Source organism: Poecilia reticulata, chromosome 10 (genome assembly GCF_904066995.2).
Source record: "Poecilia reticulata chromosome 10, P_reticulata-male-v2, whole genome shotgun sequence".
NCBI classification, from domain to species: Eukaryota; Metazoa; Chordata; class Actinopteri; order Cyprinodontiformes; family Poeciliidae; genus Poecilia; species Poecilia reticulata.
In genome coordinates, this window is record NC_088839.1 from 20,930,517 (window position 1) to 20,951,983 (window position 21,467).

General features: G+C 39.1%; 1 protein-coding gene across 5 annotated transcripts in view; it reads left to right on the forward strand.

The window, feature by feature from the left end:
* LOC103471465 (protocadherin-1) overlaps nucleotides 1-21,467 on the forward strand; it is a 202,408-nt gene that overhangs the window by 145,616 nt on the left and 35,325 nt on the right. For 2 of the 5 annotated variants that reach the window (XM_017307087.2, XM_008420492.3), the window contains exon 5: nucleotides 295-5,152. The exons of the other annotated variants lie outside the window; for them this stretch is intronic. In XM_017307087.2, the coding sequence (XP_017162576.1) occupies nucleotides 295-364 (70 nt within the window). In that variant the 3' untranslated portion in view covers nucleotides 365-5,152. Of the gene's footprint in view, nucleotides 1-294; nucleotides 5,153-21,467 lie in introns of those variants that run through there. 5 annotated transcript variants of the gene reach the window in all.

A 21,467-nucleotide genomic window follows, 5' to 3' on the forward strand; every position in this document is an offset into this window, starting at 1 on the left:
TTAATTGTCCAATTTTTACCATATTTAGTAGGGACAGTGTGAGTTCATGCACAGTTCAGTTATTCCTACATTTCTTAAATATTCTTCAAGTTTATTTAGCGGTCTTGTGACTCTGCAAACTGCTGCAGAGTTAAAAACTGTATTTTTCTTCTTTTTTTCCTTTTTTTTAACAGACAGATTTTATTGACTCTTCTTTTTGACATTTTTTTCCTCATTGATGAGAAGTTTTGCATGGAAATGTGTTCTGCGTTGCGTTACCAGAGGTGTAAGACGTTCGTATCTATCCTCTTATAGGTGGAGCGTCGTCGAGCACCAGGCCGGAGAAGGGGGCCGGACAAATCAGACTGCCTTAAGACAAAACTAAAGACACAAAGAGCATCTTAAGCTTCCATTTTTTCCTCCTCCTATTTACAAAAAAAGAAAACGCATTAAGTCCTCAAGCTTTTTTTTTTTTTTTCTCTCTACTCTGTTTTGCGATTCTGAGGACTTCTTTCTCCTCTTCCCTCCTCACCTGTGGTCATGAGCTTTCTTTTTCAGCTTCACTTTCTTGGAATTCGCAAGCAGGAGAATCGCATCAGAAACCCCTCCCTCCCCCCAAAAAAAACGTATGAAAACCACATTCTTTTGATAAGAGAAGTTGACCTGAATGTCACGGAATCATCTTTGGTTTTACCGCATCTTTTCTTCTCAATCATGTCCTTGTCAGGTTACTTTTTTGGAAGAGGTGTTGATTTTTCAGGGAAGGGTTCTCGTCTTTGCAGCTCTTTTCATTTTTTGGATGATACTGAAGCCTAAGTGGAGAGATCACAGTGGACTGAAGAGTGAATCTTCTCCTTTTATGGGCATTCTTTGCTCTTTTTCTTGTTATTTTTTTACAGCTGCTTTGGCTCTGTAAATTGGACGCCCACATAATTTTGTTTGCAGCCACTTTTTCGACAATATTTTTCTTATTTTTGTTGCCCTGGTGCCTGTAGTTGTTAAATGACAGTCAGGGTTCGGAGGACAGGGTGACTGGCAGATAATCAGCCGACACGCCTTCTCTTTCAGTCCAATAGGAACTCTGGTAGGAATTGTTTCAGAAACTGTCTTTCTTTTGGCCTTCATTGACACTACTGCCATGGGACATTTAGGCACAGTTAAAGGATCAACCTCAAATACGTACAATTTTTCTTAAAGACGAATGGAAATAAGTTCTCATTGTGGGTTTGATATGGGGGTTGAGCCAGTGTGTGTTGCACTAGACTTTGCACAGACACTGGAAGCTGGGAAATAAGAAAATTTTAGTAATAACTCAAAACTCTGTTGTGCGAAGGTGCTATTTCATTTGAAGGGGCTTTAGAAACCCCAACTGTATAGATTTTTCAACCAAAACAAGCTATGAAGTAAAGGAAAACATATTTTCAGCCTATATGAGTAAACACTGTCTGAGCTCATTGCGACAAGTGGTTTTTCCACCAAACTGTTGCTAAAGCCGGCTTTGCTTTTACAAAATCTGGCACTATAAAATGTCTGACAGAGTAAAAAAAAAGAAAATGTTTTCATTTCAGGCTGGAATTTATTTCAGAAACCACCAACCTATTGGTTGCTTAGAACTCCGGACTCATTTCTTATGTTGAGTCTGACTTATTCAAGACAAACCTCCCAACCTGCAACCTGAGCAAACAGGGGTATGATCTCATCATCTCATCTCCTCAGTGTTTTTATACTAAACAGAAGTTTGCTTTAGTGCCACACATGAAAAAAAAATCACAGCTTTTATAATTTATTTAATTTATAAACCGAGTTTGCAACTCTGTAAACACTGATGGCCTTTTAATATCACCACCCAGTGTTTATGATTCCTGCTTAAAACTGTGGATGTGTAACACCTGTTTGCAATGCTTATAAGTAAAGATAAAAATAAAAAAAAATAAAAAAATCACATCCACCATGCATAACTTTTCATATTAAGTGGCTATAAATCAGACTGAACCTGATCAGACATGACAGCAGAAATAAGAACAGAAACCCAGTAATGTTTGTAGACAAGTTGTCACTCTGCATTGATGGTTTTCAACAAAACCCATTAAACTAGTTTTAGAACCAGCCCTGGTTTGGGCCTGTAGCCACTTTGGTGGAAAACCACAATAGATAAATAACTCCCTTAGAAAACACATCAGTCATTAAGTGGCATCTGTTCTTCCTCTGGTATCTACACAGATTGAGCTTTAATTGTTCATTTTAAGCCTCGCCACATTAACGGTCTTAAATCAAAGCCCCAAAGGCTGTTAAATCATATAAAAGAGATCAGTACAGGGGACAATTTATTATGTGGTGTTAATCAGTTGAATTTTAAATAGAAAAATCTGGGGGGAGGAGGACATCCAAAACAACACAACAGCTGCGTTCTTGCTTTAGTTTTAATCTCTAAAGGTTTCGCACATTTGTATCACTAATTGCCAAAATAAGTGCCACATTAATTGATTTCAGTCATTTTAATAATCTTCTTTAATTTGTTAGTTTATGATTGCGATAACTTTTGACCCCACTTTCCACTTTTGTGCTTTTCATGACAAAAACTCAAAAATATTACAAAATGTACACCTAATTCATGCACTTAAAGCAACACTGCAATTTTTTTATTCAATATAGGGTTTCTTTTTTTTTTTTTTCTTGAACCATGTACAGTACACTCATTAATCTTAGCCTTTTTCCGTCTAATTTCTCCTGCTATACTATGTATTAGGCCAGCCATTCTGATCTCAACTCTTCTTTCCTCCTCACCAATAACTGTTTTTTTTTACAAGTTCCATGTAAGATTTAACTGCTGGTAAATTCAGCTATCAAGGCAGTTAACCTCCTTATTGACCTGTTAATGAAACCCCTAAACTCCAAGCTGTCATTCAGCTCTCCTCTTTCCTTGTTTCTTCCAGTGAATTGATCTGTGTAGGACTCAGTTAGTTGGTTTGTACCACAGCTTAGTAACAATTGATCACTGATCAAAGGCTTGATTATTTGTAAGTGCAACAGTGTGTTTAGTTTGAATTATACCAGTATGTTTATGGGATATAAAGCAGTAAAACGGTGTATGAATTTGAATATTTGTAGTAATCACTGGTTTGCTGTAGGAATCAAACAGAGCAGCTTGGTGTCCCGCTGCCGTTCCTGTGAATGTAATTTGTATCCAGAGGTTTTTATTACAATAAACAAGTGCTGTCACACTCTAAAATGGCGGCTTGTGTGTTTTAGCTTCAGCTTCTTTGTCTGCTCTTCGTTCATTATTCTGTTTAAACACCAGATGACATATTTTTGCTTTAACCTAAAATGAGCTCTAGGAACTGTTCTGGTCCCACTTTTTGCTCCCCTTGTGAATAAACATTATGCTATATTTTGTAAAAGACTTAAATAAATACCTTTTAAAAATGTTTATTATGTCACAAAGCACAGTTATGGTATGAATGTGATAGTTTTCCGTATCTACCAAGCTAATATGTAGACATCTAAAGTTTTTGACACACAGAAGAAGCCTTTTGGTTTTTAAAGATGGCATCTGTCCTAATATAAATTGGCCAATCGTTCTCTGACCTTGGATTGTTCAATGCAATTCTTATGGAGGTATGATACTGACAACACCTTAAAAGATTGTAGCTTTAAAATTTAAAATTGTAACCTTAAATCCAAAAGTAACAATCTATTTTGGGATTTATGACCATAAATTTGCATAAGATAGTTGAATCATTGAGATATAAGAGCAACAAAACATTTCATTATCAGACCAAGAATTCATATATCATATCATACATAGGTTTTTATAAAATGAGGTCTGAGTAACATGGCTGCAGGGGCAGATATATTCCTTTGAGGGTCCTGAATGCCATTGTGTTGAACTGTATTTAACCAGGTGTGCTTTTCAAACACCAGCAGCTCTTTGAAGTCATATTTACCTCTCCTGGGACCTTTTACCTTTCTTGAAAAAAGCTGCAAGGGTTTTATGTCACTTCACCATAATGTCATAATCAGCAGCCCATCTGTGGAACACTTTGGAGAGTTTCTACCCTAATCTTGTCTGTTTCCTTCTTGTTATGATTTATTCATTCATCATAGTTTACCGAGTTTAAAGACGACCAACATTAACACGAAGAAGACAAAGCAGTTTTACTATCTGGGTTAATAATTATCATTGACTCGTTGAGAAAGAATAGTAGTGAAAATAACTTTGTGTGTCTGACGTTTCTCGGAAAGGTTTCACCTTAAGCTCTCTGAAGTTTATGTCTGTTCACTCAGCTTCGCTGTTGTCATTTTCCAACTAATTTTCTCCTTCACTGACGTCTCCGCACCTGGTTCCACACAAACGCTCACAGGCCTGGGCTGCGGTCACCCAAACTTTGCAGCTAAATTTATGTCAGCTGTGAAATCTGGGGGAAATGTGTGGATGTGTGTGTTTAAAGCCTTCAAGCAGCATATATCCTCATATTGATTTGAAGATAGAAATCTGGCCGGTCCTGTGGAGCCTCTACATTATTTGATGATTTGTCATGCAGCTATAACAATAAGTCTTTTCTAACATCTTAAACTAACTGGGGAAATTTTGGTTTGTTGATGGCATCAGTAATAGAACCTCTTTACTTGAGTGGGTACACTTCATGTTTCAGATTGTTGATTCATGATATAGTGCTGATGAACTTTATTCATATTAAACGATCTGCAGAAGTCTATGCAAGAAAACTTGCTCCTACAGATCTATACAGATTTACAGAATGCTGCCTGTTAGAGTTGAACATGGATTATTATGGTAAAATGAGATTGAGACTGGATAAAAAAAAAAAATCAAGCTGTTTTTAGTTCAAATCGAGTGGATGGCTTTAATGAGCTTGTGATCTGGACCCATAATGGTAGCTTATGTGTTTGAGTTTTCGAACTCGGCTTGTCCCAGAGGAATTCCATATTTAGGTCTTTGTACTTGATGTAGTAAATACAGACCTGAAAAAGTTTGTGTGGGAACCAGTCCATTTTCAGTGGCGCTGCTTTATATTGATTAAAGCCAAACTGCGGGCTTAATTAATGCTATGATAAACAACACCCCTCTCCTTCTCTCGCCATCAAAGCACCCACAAAGCTCACTCAGATGTACACACACATGTACGCCTTTAAAAAAAAAAAAAAAAAAAAGAAACACACATACATAGTCTTAGATGCGTGTAAAGAATGTGGTCTGTCTCTGTGGTGCAGCAGAACTGTGTTTATGGCTGTTAATGAAAACTGAGGCCAGAGTCCCAGAATCCCAACGCTAATCACCATCCAACTCTCTAGACAGCAAAGAATGAAGGGTAGAAGGGGGGTGGGGTAGTTTAGCGAACACGGCAGACGAGTGCACTCGTGTCTGAACGTGTGGAAGTGTTGAAAAGCGGTAAAAATCTGGTGCATTGCATGCAAGGTCTACAACGGGGTTCAGAGCAAATACCATGCTGTGATTACTGCTTTGTTCAAGTACATTGGCTTACCATTTTATAAACGGCAAGCTTTTCTAAAAATTCTCACTATGATTTTACAAAGAGGTCTACTCAGCTTCCATTGGTTGATGGTCCACATAAAAACTGGAAGAGTGGATGACAATTTGAATCACACTATCCAGTGGTTAATTTTATTGTACTGTGGGTGGTTCTTGTTGAATTATAATAACTAAGTAATCAAGAGGGTAAAACTAGCAAGAAAACAACATTGTTGCTCGCATTCGGCACTATTTGTGAGACAAGTATACTGGAAATAATGAATTTGAAAATAATAACATTACATTGCCTAAATGTTACAGATTTGTCTCTCATAAATATTCAGCATTTGTTTGAAAGTATTTACCTGCATAAGCAAAAACTTTGCTTTGTGGTCTAGATTAAAAAAGAAATGGTTATTGACAAAATTGCACCAAATTAAAATATTTTGTTATTGTCACGTCAGTAATCTAAAGTTGATTAAAATGATTTGTAAAGAGCTTTGATTATCTTTGGGCAAAATATGAATTAATTTATTTTTAAATGATGAATTAGTAATATAATTGAAATTTAAGTGCTAATTAAAACATTTGATAACTGCCATTAACACTACAGTAGGCAGCTTTTGCAAAATATGTAATTTTCTATAACTGTTTAAGCTGTCACCATGTCCTCACATAATAAGACAGGTAATCTGTGAAAAGACTGAGCTCCACCTGTACTGATATTGCCATCTGAAGAAATGCACCACTCCCGACCAAAAACAACCAATCAGAGCCAAGAGAAGCGTTTTAGCCCTGTCAATCAACGCTGCCCAACATGATAATGGTGGAGGAACAACTTACCGTTCCAGGGAAGCCGTTAAGCCATCGTCATCAATGCCTGCGCTAATTAGCCTTAGCATTTGTGGAAGGTCATGTGGTGATGATCCAGCAGTAGTGCAACATATTGCAAGAGGAGGGGATGAGCACGGGCGTGATTGACAGCGATCGCTAAGGCTCTCCTGGCTCTGATACGTCTGCATTTATTCCTGGGAGAACTGGGAGAAGGCAGAGGAGCTAATTATTTTTCACAGATAATCTGCCAAAACGAATAATAATTATGTCATCACAGATTATACTGTTACGAAAAACATATTTTTTAATAAAAGGTACGTGTTGCACCTTCACATAAATGATAGCATTGAAATAGAATTCTGGCTACAGTCAGATTTTACAGAATTATTATCATGACTTTTTAAAATTCTTTTTTTATTGTTTTGAGAAATAAATCTTTTTCTAATTGGAGACCTGAGCTTTCCCTCAATATCTTAAAATTAATCAGTATTGACTCATTTAAGCGTATACATGTATGTCCCAGATAAAACTGAATGCTTTCAGTATAAGATGATCACAATCTTTGTCTTTGCTTGTGATTGTCATGAACGGAAATGAACACTTGGCTCTGCGCTGCTGGTTTCACTGTGCATCGAAGAGTTTATTAAGCCCACTCTGGCTCACTGAGCTTCAACTAGCTGTAGAAAATGGACCATGTGAAGAGACATGGCCGCCCAGAGAGAACTGTGTGGGAGACTGGAAATGGAGTTTGGAATACACAGAACTCTACTTCCCTGCTCCGCTGAGGCAAATACGTTTTTCCTTTCAGAAGGCGGTTAGCCGCACATTTCCACATTTCTGTGATAAAGAACTTCATTGACCAAAGTGAAACAACAAATTCCAGTTGTCAGACATATATTAAAAATGAATGTGGAAGCTAAATGGCTGAGTACATTCCCCATTGCTCTCTAAAAGCAGCAAGTGGTGATTCCCTTGTCTGTCTCAACTGTCCATCTGGAATGTGTGTAAAATCTGGCTTTCTATTGTCTTTGGACTTGTGCAGACAAAACATTAAATGCTTATTTTCCTTTTTGCTCCATTTAAATAAAATCTGGTTTACTGATTACACTGTGTGATGGTCCATCGCATTCCTGTCAATTTATTTTCTTTTTTGCTGGAGCTTGACAAAGACTTCCCAAATTAATTGTTCTTTCATCTGCTTCTGTTAGTTATTACTGACTGAAGGTTCTGGATGCAGGATTGGGACTCAAGGCTGTCCGGTTTAGACTTGCTCCCTTGTCCTTTAGGACCCTTTTTTTGTGATTCTTTAGTCAGACGCAGATGTCAGAATAATATCTCTAAATGGACAGTATGTTGAACTTTTAACCATATGAGAAACATCAAGAAAATACCACACTCAGTTCAACTTCAAAATTTGAGAGTAATAGTTTGGAAAAACATTGCCTGGCACAATGAGTTTGAGGTAGAGTCGGAGTTTGAAGAAAGTCTTCTTCATCCTGCCTTATGTCAGCAGTTGCGGGTAGTGGTGAAATCACCAAACACCTTATTGGCAGGCCCATTAGAACCATTTAGTATTATCTTAATGCCACAGCTTACCTAAATTGTGCTGTCTGTCTTATTGATCGCTGTATCTTTTGATGGCCTCTTCCAGGAAGACAAGTCATAACGACATGGAGCTCAAATCATCTTAAACTGGCTTTTCGGCAATGAGATCATTGAGCTCCAATTGACATCCACATTTACCAGATCTAAAACATCACAGGTTTCTGATGTAAATTAAATTTGAATCCGGTTTTTAAGCCTACACGTTAAAAACTAAATAAATAAAATGAAAATTCCTTGAAATAAATTCAAGGAATTTTTGTAGAAGGAATCTTGCTGAATCTACGCCATAAAGAATATTACCAGTTCTGAAGACAAATATGTGTCCAACTTTGCACAAGCAAGTTCCTGTGAGTGCGATGGATAAAAAAAACAAAACTACAGCTGTTCATGCAGCGCTCCTGCAACAACTGGAATGGTTCCAATTCCAAAGTGATGATATCATGCAGACGTTGCTTGTTTGAATGCTGCTATTTTCATGCTCATTAGTGATGTGTGGGTTTATTGTATTACAACAATAAATCACGTCAGTCGTTTAGGGATGTTTCTGTGCTTTAAAGAAGATGACACATAACTGACTACATCAAAATATTTATAAACTTCTAAAGAAGAAGAAGAAGAAGAAGAAAAATAAGATATTTCTCGAATCAACAGCCATTTGGACTCTAAAGCATCCTCTGCAGTGTCCGCCCAAACCATAACCAGCCTGTTACTGCTAGTTCCTCGCCACACACAAACAATACGACAGAAAACTGCACGTTTGTGCACAGATATCCAGACACAAAGACAAAGACACAGAAAATCCAAATAATTACTGAAGCCAGAAGTCAGCAGCACCATGCAGCCAGCGGTGTGCGCGCGTGTGCGTGAGGAGGTCTGTGTTTTCTGTGTGTAACGTGTACTTTAATGAGGAGACTGAGGACAGACCGGTTTACAGAGAAAAAAAAACCTCCAAATCCCATTACTGCACTGGTTAGTGTGTGTTCACGGCATCTGTGTGTATCATTGTGAGTTTGTCGAGCTGTGTGATTACTGTGGGTTTATTTTCAGTGTGTCTGTGGGTACGTATAGGTCCGCCGGGGTGTGTGCGCGCGCGTGTGTGTGGTTGTGTGTGCATCTCTGTGTCCACGGTAAACAGCGACTTCTCATTAAAGCTTTCCGCATGGCTGCAAGTGAATGCCGAGTCCTGGAACCTGGATAATCCACTCTACAACACAAATAATACACACACGCACAATCCAAAGCTCTGTGCAGCCCGCTGACTTACAGACCTCATATCAACTCCACGGTCACCTGAAGGGGGAGATAATATATAAATAAAAGATGGAGACAGAAGAGATAAAAGAAGCGAAAGAAGAACAAGGAGGAACATGAGGAGAAACAACAATTGCGGACAACAAAAGATTTGCAGCATGCGGGACTGTTGGAGGCAGTAGGCAAAGGAACAATTCAGAGGACGGGATTGACTAGATTAAGAAGTAAAGTCACTAAAAGGAAAGGAGGAAGAGGAAGACAAAGAGCAGAGGAGGAGCAGCCAAAGGGAGTTGGTGTATTTGTCAGTTTAATCCTCTCCTATTAGCAGCTCCTCTGTGTGCTGTAAGGATTAGCTTGTTGTTTGAGCTCCAGCAGGTCAGAGGAGGGCGTGGGTAGGGGGTTGGGGTGCTGAGAATAACATCCCCGTGAGGAGCCTTCATCGTCAGACGCAGCATCCACCTCCCATCCTGGAGCTCCCTGAGAGGATCCGCAGTCATTTTGCTCGCATAGAGCTGAATGACCAATGAGGTGTTGAGTCAGGAAGCGTTTCCCACAGCGACAGTTTAGAGGGCCCTCCCCTCAATTAACCTCTTGGCATGGCTCAAACTCCAAAACGCACATACAGAAACAGAAAGAATAATGCGTGCATTGATATGCAAGATAAAGGCCGTGCACATATCAGGTCAGAGTGAGGCTGCTGCTCATAATTCATAACACACACCGAAAGACTCGTGCGCACACACACCAAACAAAACCCAAAGCTCAGCGGCGGATGCTGTGTTTACGATTCGGGTCACACAGCTAGAGTAAAAAGCGCACGCAGAGGCAAACATGGGTCAGCGGTGCAACCCTTGCTTCTAATGCAGAGCACAAACCCACAACAAACACACGCCGAGTTTAAGGCCAAAGCTCAACAGGGAGTGAGCAGACACGCAACATCATGCGCCAAACACAAGTTTCCCGCGAACTTCGCCACTTGCTGTAAAATGGTTTTGCCTGGTTGATTGCAAGACGGGGCTCTCTGGCATCTGCTTAGGCTTTAAGGGCAGAGTTAACTTCGATAATCTGAAGGATTTGATTGGTTGAGCAGGATTTGGTGGGTGTGACTAAGCGTGTGAGGCAGAACTGAGGGGAATAAAGTGTATGATGGCCTGCAAACAGCACAGACAGACCAACTATCATATCACATCACATCACTCCACAGTGTATTTGTGTGTGTGTGTTTGTGATGGTTTTGGGTCATATGCATGTATCTGTAAATGCAGCAACAGTCAAGTTTGTGTGTTTTTGTGTTACACAACAAAAGACAAAAGGAAGGGTTCAGGGACATGACTGCATGTTGTGTGTGTATATTGCATGGAGGGAAGTGCTGTCCAGGGGGGAGATCTTCTTCTGCTCCAGTTAGAGCGGTCAGACACCAGCGCAGCCATCCATGGTCCACTTCCTGTGCATTTTCTGTTGACCTCTGACCCCTGCTGGTTGATTTTAGGTCCGGAGGGATATTTAGACCCTTCATCTACGGGCATATTTTTTACTTGTTTTTGCAAAGGAATTTTGAAAGGAAAGGAAAGGAAAATATTTATTTTGACTAGAAAAATGTCTGTTTGCAATAATACTTCACTTGATAGTATTATTGATAAGGGATGCAACACAGCAGCATTATTTTATCAGTAGCCTAACCCTTTAATTCATGTTTCCCTCCTTCAGTCAGTAAACAACACAATAAATCCAAAGATCCTTCCAATATACTAATTTGTTGTTAAACCTAACATGACGCAATGTTTCTAACCCATGTTCCATATTTTGAAAGTTGCATAAATAACAAGCTGTCATTTCTGTAAACTAACGGTATGCTAATGAGGGGAAACAGTGACTCTACTCTGTCTTGGAGTCACTTCTCAAGGCACATATAACTTACTTTCAAATCCCAAAATACGTTTACAACCAGCACATTTATTGGCCAGAATTTACTTTATACAGTTGATGCAAAACAATTGTTCAAATTAATTTCCTATGTGAGAATTTGTAGAGATTAATTAGAGAGTAGTTTTGTTAGTTTGTCTGTTTAAAGGTTACACCGTCAGCATGGTTTCACATGATCATTTTCAGTTTCTGCAACTGTTTTCTCAAAAAACAGAGTTTACACTGAAACGAGGAAAGTGAAAAAAAGGTTCACTGCGAGTTCATTTGATTTAAAAGGTCCAAACAGATCAGTTTGGAAGGAATGAGCGAATCAGCACTTAAAACTGCAGCTAGAAGCACATTTCCATCTATCTGCTCTTCAAGTGTCACCGTGCTCGCTTTAGGCTTCGCAAGATCCTCTGAAAGGTTGTGGAGTTAATCAGATGTAGGAGCTGAAGTGATGCACTGTCATCGTTAGTTTGAGGGGTTTAGCAAAAGTAAACTTATTTCCAGAGCTGAACTTCTTTGAAGCATGTCTCCATTTTGCATAATGTCTCAGACATTGTTGTCATCACTCATTTAGACATTTTCCCTTTTTTATCCTCTCCTTTTGCTTACGTTGCAGCAGGAGGTCTTCTGGCTGTTTGAATGTCAGGTGTGAAACATATGCAAGGCTTTTAAATGTGACGTGAGCTGTCATCATGGAGACCAGGAAGGTCTATAAAAGGAAAAAAAAGTAAAATATACAATGGATCTACAGACCAACTTTAAGATTTTAGTCGAAAAATGCCCGGTCAAGCTATGGCTTTTTCTGACTTTTCAATTTCCCCACACTACTGTGCTCTTCAGAGCACATGCAGTATCAGTGTGTACAGTATCCCAGTCATCCATTAATATTCCCAGCTGTTCTGCGGTTAATTTCCTTCTTTTGTATATTCTCTCAGTTCTGCCTCTGCGACCTCCTAATTTACCCAGAGGGAGCAGAAAGTTTCATCTCCTCTTATTAAACTTAATTTCCACAGTGTGTGTGCACGAGTGTGGGTGTGTTTGCTCAAAGACAAGGAGAAGCAGCCATGCAGTAAATTGTCCTTGTCATCCGTGTGTCACCAGCAGAGTCGGTAACCTTAACGAGGACTGCGTGTCCGCCCGCTCCGAGGCTCAGTAGCGGGGGTCTCTAAGGGCCCTCCGGTTGGTGTCCTCATCTTGCAGCCGGAACGCTGCGGACCCAACGGGATGCTTTCCTCCGACGCCCTCAAACAGCGTCACTGCTAATTAGCCAAACAGTTTGGAGGTGTAAGGTCCTTCTGTTGGTTGTTTTGTAGGAAAAACACAGTTGACTTCACGGTTGCGCTGATGAGAAGTTGCTCAGTTTGATTTTTCTGAGCTTAATACCTTGCTCAAGGACAGCAGAAATGTTAAAGGAAATGTTCAAGAACTTGGAAACTGATAAAATACATAGGAAGTTGTTTCTATCTTGTTTATTTTGTAATGAAAGGTAAATTATAGATGTCTTTATGAAACACCCATGTTCTGGAGTAATTATTGAAAAAGAAGACTAACTTCCTTATTAACCCACTTTTATGACAAGACAAGAAATGGAGATCAATAGGGGGATTGGTGTTGTGTCTGCAGTGAGGTGGACGCTGTACTGATCTGTTGTGGTGAAGACAGAACTGAATCAAAAGATGAAGAACTCAATTCACTAGTTCCTACCCTCAACTACGGGCATGAAATGAGTAGTGACCGAAAGATCAAGATTCTGGTTACAAGTGGTTGAAATGAGTTTCTTCCGACGGGTCTCTGGGCTCTTTCTTAGAGATAGGGTGAGAAAGTGCTTTTTCACATTGAGAGGAACCCTTTGTCCAGATGAGGCACGTCTCACCAGGAGACCCAGGGAAAGACCCATGATGGAGGGACTATGACTCTCAGCTGACCTGGGAACCTGGGACCTTTTGACTCCGTCAAATGGCTCGGTAGTGGGAAGTCTGGGTCTCACTGACTAGGTTCCTCCCCCAGATTCGGAGGAAGATAATTTGTGTAGAGTCCCGTTTTCTTTAAACCTGAGGATTTACCCAATTTGGGTTTCAATTAAAGCCTCTCTGATTCAGATTTAACTTGCTTCCAAAAAGATTTTTTGTTGGTTTCTTGAAGGATTATTTAAAATTTGGGTCAATTTTTGGTAAAAAAAAAAACAAAAAACAAAAAAAAAAAAAGAAACATATCAATTATCAGTGTGAGTGTTCTGACAGATCCAGTTTTTGTAAACTGGATTTAATGACCACGGATCGTTTTCGCACCGTTGAGAAATGGGGTCAGTATGTGCTCAGTGTTGCATGGCTCCCCCCTGTGACTGTGACTCAGCCTCTCTTGCCCTCTGCTGTCACTTAAAACATCTCCAGCACCCCCACCCCACGCACACTCTCACGCTTATCGCTCCTCACAGAGATTTGACTCAGATTCTCTCCTTCAGTCGTTTTCCTGGCTGCTTGCTCCGTCTCTCTCATAGTATCGCCTTTGTAAACGGATCCCCAGCCTCGGCCTGCATTTGCATGGGCGGGAGCCAATAAGGGGGGCCGACTGGGAGAGTAAGGAGGAGAATCTTATTTCCATATATAACGAGGCCCTTTCTGCAGGCAGCTAGAGACCCAGAAAGCACAGAGAGATGAATTTATTTATGTATGGTTTTGTCAAAGATCTCCCCCAACACTTGAAGTCAGTCCAGGAAGCCAATTATGCACTGGATTGCGAGAAAAACATTTCTTTACATGTCATTTAGTCTCTTCAGCTTGCTTTTCCATTCCCCCTCACATAAAAAAAAATGAGAGAAAAGATCAGCTGAGGAGTAGTCGAACCGAACCACACTGATTCCGTCGTTATCGCTCTTGCTTCACGTCTCATTTTTGTTGCGATCAAAGCAGCAGCCTTTCATCTGCTGCCTGCAACTCTTGTGCTCGGCTTGAGGCCCGTTTCAGAGAGAAGGAGCTTCAGGGTGATAACTTACCATCGTCTTCACTTTCTTGATTTTACTGTAAATGTCAAGGAAAACTCGCCCAAAACCATAGAGTGAGCAGAACAACAACATGATGTGCAAGACGCCAAGAGTGCTTTTGTTCTTATCAGCCGAGATGAAGCAGCAATAGAGGAGAGGGTTAGAATAAGAAATGCGTTTGCATCTTATATTCTCCAGGATTTTTATTTTTTTTTCCACATTTTTTGCCAGTTCTAATCTGCGATGCGAAAGAATTAAAGCGTGGAGCTGAGGCGTTATCTCCTGCACACAGCACAAGAAAGAGAGGGAGAGAATAGGCAAGAGCTGAATAATGAATCAAACACACTACAAAGCCTTTTACATTTCCTATACTTCACCTTAAATATTAAGAGGACTGCTTCTCGGCCCAATATTCGTCTTAAGAAAATGGAGAAGTAGGAACAGTCTTTACAACTGGTGGCTAAAAAGAGCTCTCCGTTCTGTTGGTTTCTGGGTTTTTGACTGACTCCCAATTCGCTTGAGGATGTTTTGCATAATGTTGACTGGGCGACCGAAAATGGAGGAGTATCTAAGCATCTGGACAGCCCGTGATGAATGCCAGGAAGTCTCAGCGGGAATGCCGTCTGATGGATCATAAGACTGTGCGGAGATATCTCTTCACTGAAAAAATGGTGAAATTTATTCAAGCGTCTTGCAGTCAGAGCAGCGCTCCTCAGCAGGATTTTGAAGTCTTTATTTTATGACTTCTCCCCCCTGCCCTTTCATACACTTTTTACCCAGATATTTTGCTTTCGATCATTGGTCTTGAACAAAGAACATGTTTTTCGCATAGGTTACGTCTGTGATTAACCAATTGTTTTGGTTCACAGGTGTAGCTTTTTTATGTGATAATCTGATGTAAAACAATGGAAGCAGATTTTATAATCACTGATTTTTATTTCAACATCAGGCTCGGTTTCATAAACACTTTGCATCAAATGTTGTCCACATAGCTCCTCAGGTTAGCCACAAATAGCTGTTTTCTGTAATACCTATGTGTAGAAAACCTAGTTTGATCCTGTCATACGTTGAACACTGCTCATATTTAAAGTTGCGAGATATGAAGTAACATAGTCATTCCTTATCAAACTGATCATGACTTTTTATAGATTATAAGATTTAAAGCATAACAAAAATAAATCCCACCCACTGAGGATCAGTCTTTTTCTCCAGTTTTTTTATTTTTATTTCAAAAACCCATCTTCCATAGGTAATTTTTTTCACAGAAAAAAAATGTTATAGCCCCTGCCTGATTGAATAATGGTTAATGGCTGTTTGAGAAGATAAGGCCTAAAGCTACCACTGTTTAACATATGGCGAGGTGCTAATGGAGCCCTCAAGATGCTCCTGTCTGTATTGTTAACTGCCAGCAGTGAACTTGAAGCCACGGCGGCAGAAGCGACGTGAGATTTCACAGCTTCCCCCCGAAGATAATCTGATGTTAATTACCATGGGGTGCCAATAAATCACTCACAATCATGTCATAAACATGAAGGGGTCCTTCATGCATCATTATAGCTTTGCAAAGAGGAGTGAGCGAGCCCGGGACTTGCTCCGTGACACCCTCGGCTTTGCATAAAGGTCCCTTCATTATCCCGCCCCATCATTTCACTTCGCAAGACAGCGGCGCTTTGACTTTAACAGCCTCCATCGTGTCTTTCTTCACATTCACTCATTCCACCGTTGTCAAATTACAACCTGTCTCCTCACTGCACTGAGGCTCCATGTGGAGCTCCATAAAGCAGCGTTAATATGGGCAGGAGGACAGAGGACAGAGGTAATTATAGACTTTTCAGCTCTTCATTAGAATCGATTATGTAATTGATGCATTTAGAAGCATTTTATAAAATGATTAATTCAATTTGCATTTAAATGATTCATCCGTCTACATTTTATACTCTTTATGATGCCTCCAAACCCAGCATGAGGCTGCCAGTCTTTTATAGAGCTCTTTGATTGCAGATACCACTCAGTCTGAAAGACTACAAACATAAAATTAAGGCCCTCTTAAAAATGATGATCCAAATCACCACTTAGTTAGTTCCAGCTTTAGTTGAAGACTTCCTTCTGACATATTCTGTGGATTTATTCATAGACGTTAAATTAGAACAACGCAGGCGGCAAACTGGAAAGAAAATAGAAGAGGAAGCTTTGAGCTTCAGTGCTGAATTTGAAAGATGTTGGCCAAACCTTGCCTGAACCGGGCTGCTCGCACCACTTACCATCTGCCGGCCATTATAATCAACACTTCAGCCGACTGTGAAGCGGGTTTTAAGGATCTGATCAGTGAACTAACATATGATTAGGCAAAAACTTGTGGTTTCTTTGATGAGTTAAATCACATATCACGTTGGGATGCCAGAAATATCACAGAACCATGAGACTTGACAAGCTGATTCGGTTTAAATTTAGGAAGGAGCAGCTGGTGTCGCATAATTCTTGGATTCAGTCAACAGTTGTATTTGTGTTCAATTTTACATACTGATGAAATTCTTCAATAAGGTCCAACTTTACAAGTTTAAGCATGAATATAAATCTACTGTTGAATAGTTGCACTTGAATCTGAAGTCATAGAGCTCCAAACAGCTCCAAAAACATATTTTCAAACCAAGCTTTTGTAATTAGACATTTCAGAACGATGTGAACTAACAAAAGATTAATTGTACACACAGACCCTTTTCCCAAAATGCACAGGTTCAACATGGAATTGGCTAAAACAGATAAAATGGAAAGTTAAAGAAAATTATATTCTTGGAGAAGGAAATGTAATGATCTGAGGTTGTTTGCCTGCAGGCAAAGTTAATGACTCGCACAGAGTGCAAGTTTTAGGTGCGGAAACAACATTTTAAAGTAGTAAATCCTAGTCTGGTCTGACAGATCAGTTGTTCGTCCTGCAACAAGATAATGAACCAAATCACAGCTCCAGGCATTTTACGAACATGGTAGCAGATAACCCCAGCAGAATCTCCAGGAATAAAGTTGTTAGCTGCTTGTCAAGGTCAACTTAAACTATCTAACTGGTTTTAGGTCCAACAATCTAGTAGAAACTTTTAGATTTTTAGAATAGTGTCATGTTTTACATCTCCAAAGGGCGGATACTTTAGGAATCCAATAATTTAACATGAAATCAGAACGCTGAACATCGTACAAGTGTATGTTTTGTCATAAAATTTTATTGCGACCAAAGTGGAAAACAATTAGCTTCCCTTATTCCTTGTAGGAAGTTTATTATTTCTTTATTCTGATCCCTGGTGAAAAAGTGCTATCTCTCCAATCTTCTTTGGTGGGCAAGTGACTGTAATACCTATTTATGTCCAAAATATGTCATATGGTTTACACATTTTAGTGTAGTTGTTGAAAGAATACTGCCAAGTATCATAATGTCAAGTATCCCATAATGGGAAAATGGCTGTGCAGATAAATGTTTTGTAATGTTATTTCCATCAACCCTACAGAGTGAGCTGCTTTCTCCCTCTTTTTAAATATTTTCAAAAAAGCTGTGATAAAATATTTTCACATCGTATCATAAAGAACATTGTTCCAGAAGTGCAAACCTTGCACTAAGTGTTGCTGGCAATTTCCTTTTTGCCTTCAACTCTTCCAAATAAGTCATAGCATTTAACTTTTTCCTGCTCATCTGATGTAACCTGAATGAGATGGCATTTAAATTCTTTTGTCCACCGTTCTGTCACAGATTTCCTTCTGTATTTGAGGTAATTATTCAACTGATGACCCAACTTTAGCCAAGCTTCAGTTGTCAGACAGAAGGAGTCAGATTTGATCCTGAAATACTTTAGAGTTCATGATAGACTGAATGACTGCAGGTTGCCTAGGTATAGTAGCTGCTAAACAAACTTCTAAACATCAACTCCCTGGTATGAGGTCCTTGTGATGATATGCTGTTATGTTCTCACCAAAAATGAATTATAGAGAAACATAAAAACTGATGGGAAGGAGGTCCATTCCTAAAAACATTAACTACTTTATTTTTTTTTTCCACTTGTGAATAATCTCTGTCTCTCTGTGAGGTTATTATTGTTCAAATTGTTTGGATGGCTTTAGAACCTCTCTCAAGCTTACAGGCAGCATCAATAGCTTCTCTAAGAACATTGATGTTCTCTTAACTTTTTGGAGTTATGTTAATAACTGTATCCTCCAACATCCCCTCTTTTATAAGGGTGGTTTATTTAGTAGCAATTATTCTATGCATTTGACTAAGAATAACATTTTGACGATGTCCTGATAAGTAAAATGATGAATTATAATATGGCTATTTTCTTTTTATGATGCTTGGATAGAGATGGCAATGAATAAGGAATAGATCTAAAAGCTGTGGGGCATAAAACACATTCGAAGTCCAGAACAGATCCATGCAAGAAAATTGTTTGATATCTAATTTAATTTACTCATAGATAAAGTTGCAGGTCTATTAAGAAAATGAAAGAAATACAGTTATTTACAAGTACAAAGTTTTAGGAAATCATGTAGTAGGTAAATGATTCAAGGTTAGTGTGACTGGTATACATCTCCAGTAGTCCACAGCGCTGTATGAAGGGAGAAAGTTTACAACTTTCAGGCTGTAATCAAACTATTCTGCAATCACCTCTAATTTATTTATGTTTATTACTCTAACTGTGCTTGTGGTCATAATTCGTCATGAGATTTTTATCGCCAGAGAGTCTGGTAGTACAAAGGTTAAATAAGTAAAGGCAGTACAATAAAGTAAAACAAAATTCTCTCTCTTCCTCTTTGCCTCTTATAAATCTCCATATCTAATGGGCATGGAGGTGACTCAAACAACCTGGCTGCGGTCGGAGAAAGCCAATTAAAGTGGAAGGCAAACGTGCTCCGTATCTTCAGAGTTGCTTCTCTCTTTCCGAACATCTAGCCGTAGCATGTCCGCTACTCTGATCACGTTGACGGGTCTATTACACACTCTGTGTGTGCTTGAGCTGATACAGGCAGTGACACAGCAGTTGCAGGTACACAAGAGCTCAAATGGAATCTACTGGTTAAATGTTACTGGGAGCTGTGGTAATTACCTACAAGTTGGGGTCTTCTTTTGTTTTTACTATTTTATAACCTTGTCTATATTCGCATTTATTTTTTCATTTAAATTAAAAATCTAACTTTAAATCAGTTTGGAGATGTTACTTCTTGGATTGAAGGTAAAATACTAACTATTAGGAACATTGAACACCCCATAATAGAAAAGCTAAACCAGATCTCTGAAGTGCCTATCAGTCAAATCTGTGTCCATTTTGCCTCAATTAAATGTTTCAGTGAGTGGACATATGAGCACATAAAATAAAAACAAAATATTTTTTTCCATCTTCCAGAGGCAGGCAGTTAAATCTCAATCATCTGACGATACATTATTTGATTATGTAGTTCATTTGCACAATAGCACCTTTAAACGTTTGGAGATGTGCGTCTCCTGCATTATCCAATAGCTGTCCTAGAACTGGACCGTTTACAGAAATGTGTTGTGTCTTTTAAACAGCAATTCACTCAGAATCTAATAAAACCTGTGTGAAAATGAAAACCAGCTCAACATCTTCATTAATGCATTAACTAATGAACAGACGCAGCACCTAGACCACAAGAGAACTGGCGGTAATTGTCACAAGTTTAATGCATACATGCTTATCTATATTTCTATTTTATACATTTTGTTTGGAAAAAGTGAACTGAGTTATCTTTGTTGTCACATTAAAATATCATACAATACTTAATGCATTCAGATGGGACTAGCCACACAAAATATAGATTAGTTATTCAGCAATTTATTATGGAGTTGGAGCTTTAAATTGGCTGTTTGAGTAATGTGAATGGGATAAAAAATGGTTCCGTTACACCCATCCTCATGGATTTCAACAGTGTGAATCCTAGTGAACTTCACCAAGTCCTGGTAATCTGTTCTGATTATTTATTGTCTTGTGATATTTAGTTCCAGTTCACTTACTATTGATGCTATGGTGACTGTCAGGTACAACTAACATTTCTCTCAAATGTAACCAGAAGTCAGCAACTTTGAGAACAACATGCTGAACATTATTAACTTGTCCAAACAGAAAAGGTTTGGTAAAAATAATAATAAAAAAAGTGAAGCAGATTTTGTACAATTTCTCATTATATTTATCCTTAAGCCACAAATTTTGTGTTTAAATTAAATAAATAAATAAATAAATAGATATTTGATATACAAAGTTTTTTTTTTCTGAAGACACAGTCAGACAAAAGATTATGGTTGTTCAAATGAATCACATGAATAAATAAATAAACAAATAAATAACTAAATAAAACACTTTTCCAGCTACAAGCTGTGTTTTCCAAGGGATAGTGTTGGTTTTGCAACTCCCAGCACATTTTATTTGGGAGGAGAAATTGCACAAAAAAACAAGCGGTGATTGTTGTTTCGACTTTACGCAGATATCGCCATTCTTTCTGCCTCATTGAGGCACCCCCTTTTCTTCAGGCTTTCTTTTTGTCATGAAAAATATGCGATAGATTGATGTGAGGATGTAAAAAAAAGAAGAAAAAAAACCAGGAAGAAGCTGATATTAGACTTCAGAAGATGATGCAGGAATGATGTAACTTTTCCTTGCATTCCAACAGCGAGGAATCGGCTGGAGAATCACAGGCTGGACTACCATCTCTCCTGTCAGTCTGTGCTGCTGTTTGGACATGGACCCGTAAAGTATCTAGGAATTTTGACTGTTTGCTTTAGTTTTTGTCTGTGGTCTCTGAATCAGTCCTTTCTTGTTAAGTGGAGCTCTGCAAATGCGGTTTGGTTGCAGCTGATCTTCAGTAATCTAAATGAGGGTAGAAAACCAAACTGAACATTCAGACTTTCATCATGCCGCCTGATTCTTTTTAAGTTGCTGTTACAGATTCATGATGAGGCTGCGGCCGTGTCGACAGGACACCATTGTTATTTACTGCTGGTGTTTTCATCAGGCAAACTATCACCCCCCACACTCTCAGAACATTGAAAACAAAATGTTCATATGAATGTTCTTCACCCGCTTCTGCTACGGTCTAAGGATTCTGCTTCATTTGAGTTCAGAGTGCCTCTCTGTTTGGGGTTTCGTCTGCTACGGTGCATCCTGACTTGGACCTACCTCAGGCCGGTATTAGACCCAGCCGGTGTCATCCTTATTTATGCACACAGAGTTACAGTGCATCTCCTCATCCACTCAGCACTTGGCAGATAAGAGCTTTCTTTATCCTGCTTATCTCGCAAAAGATAAAACACCGTCGGAGGCAAAGTGGAAATGAGATGTGGAGACAAACAGCATCTTTAAATCTATAAAGAGTGTGAAATGCTCTCAGACTGGTCAGTTCAGCATAATACAGCATCATCACTAAAGAATTATG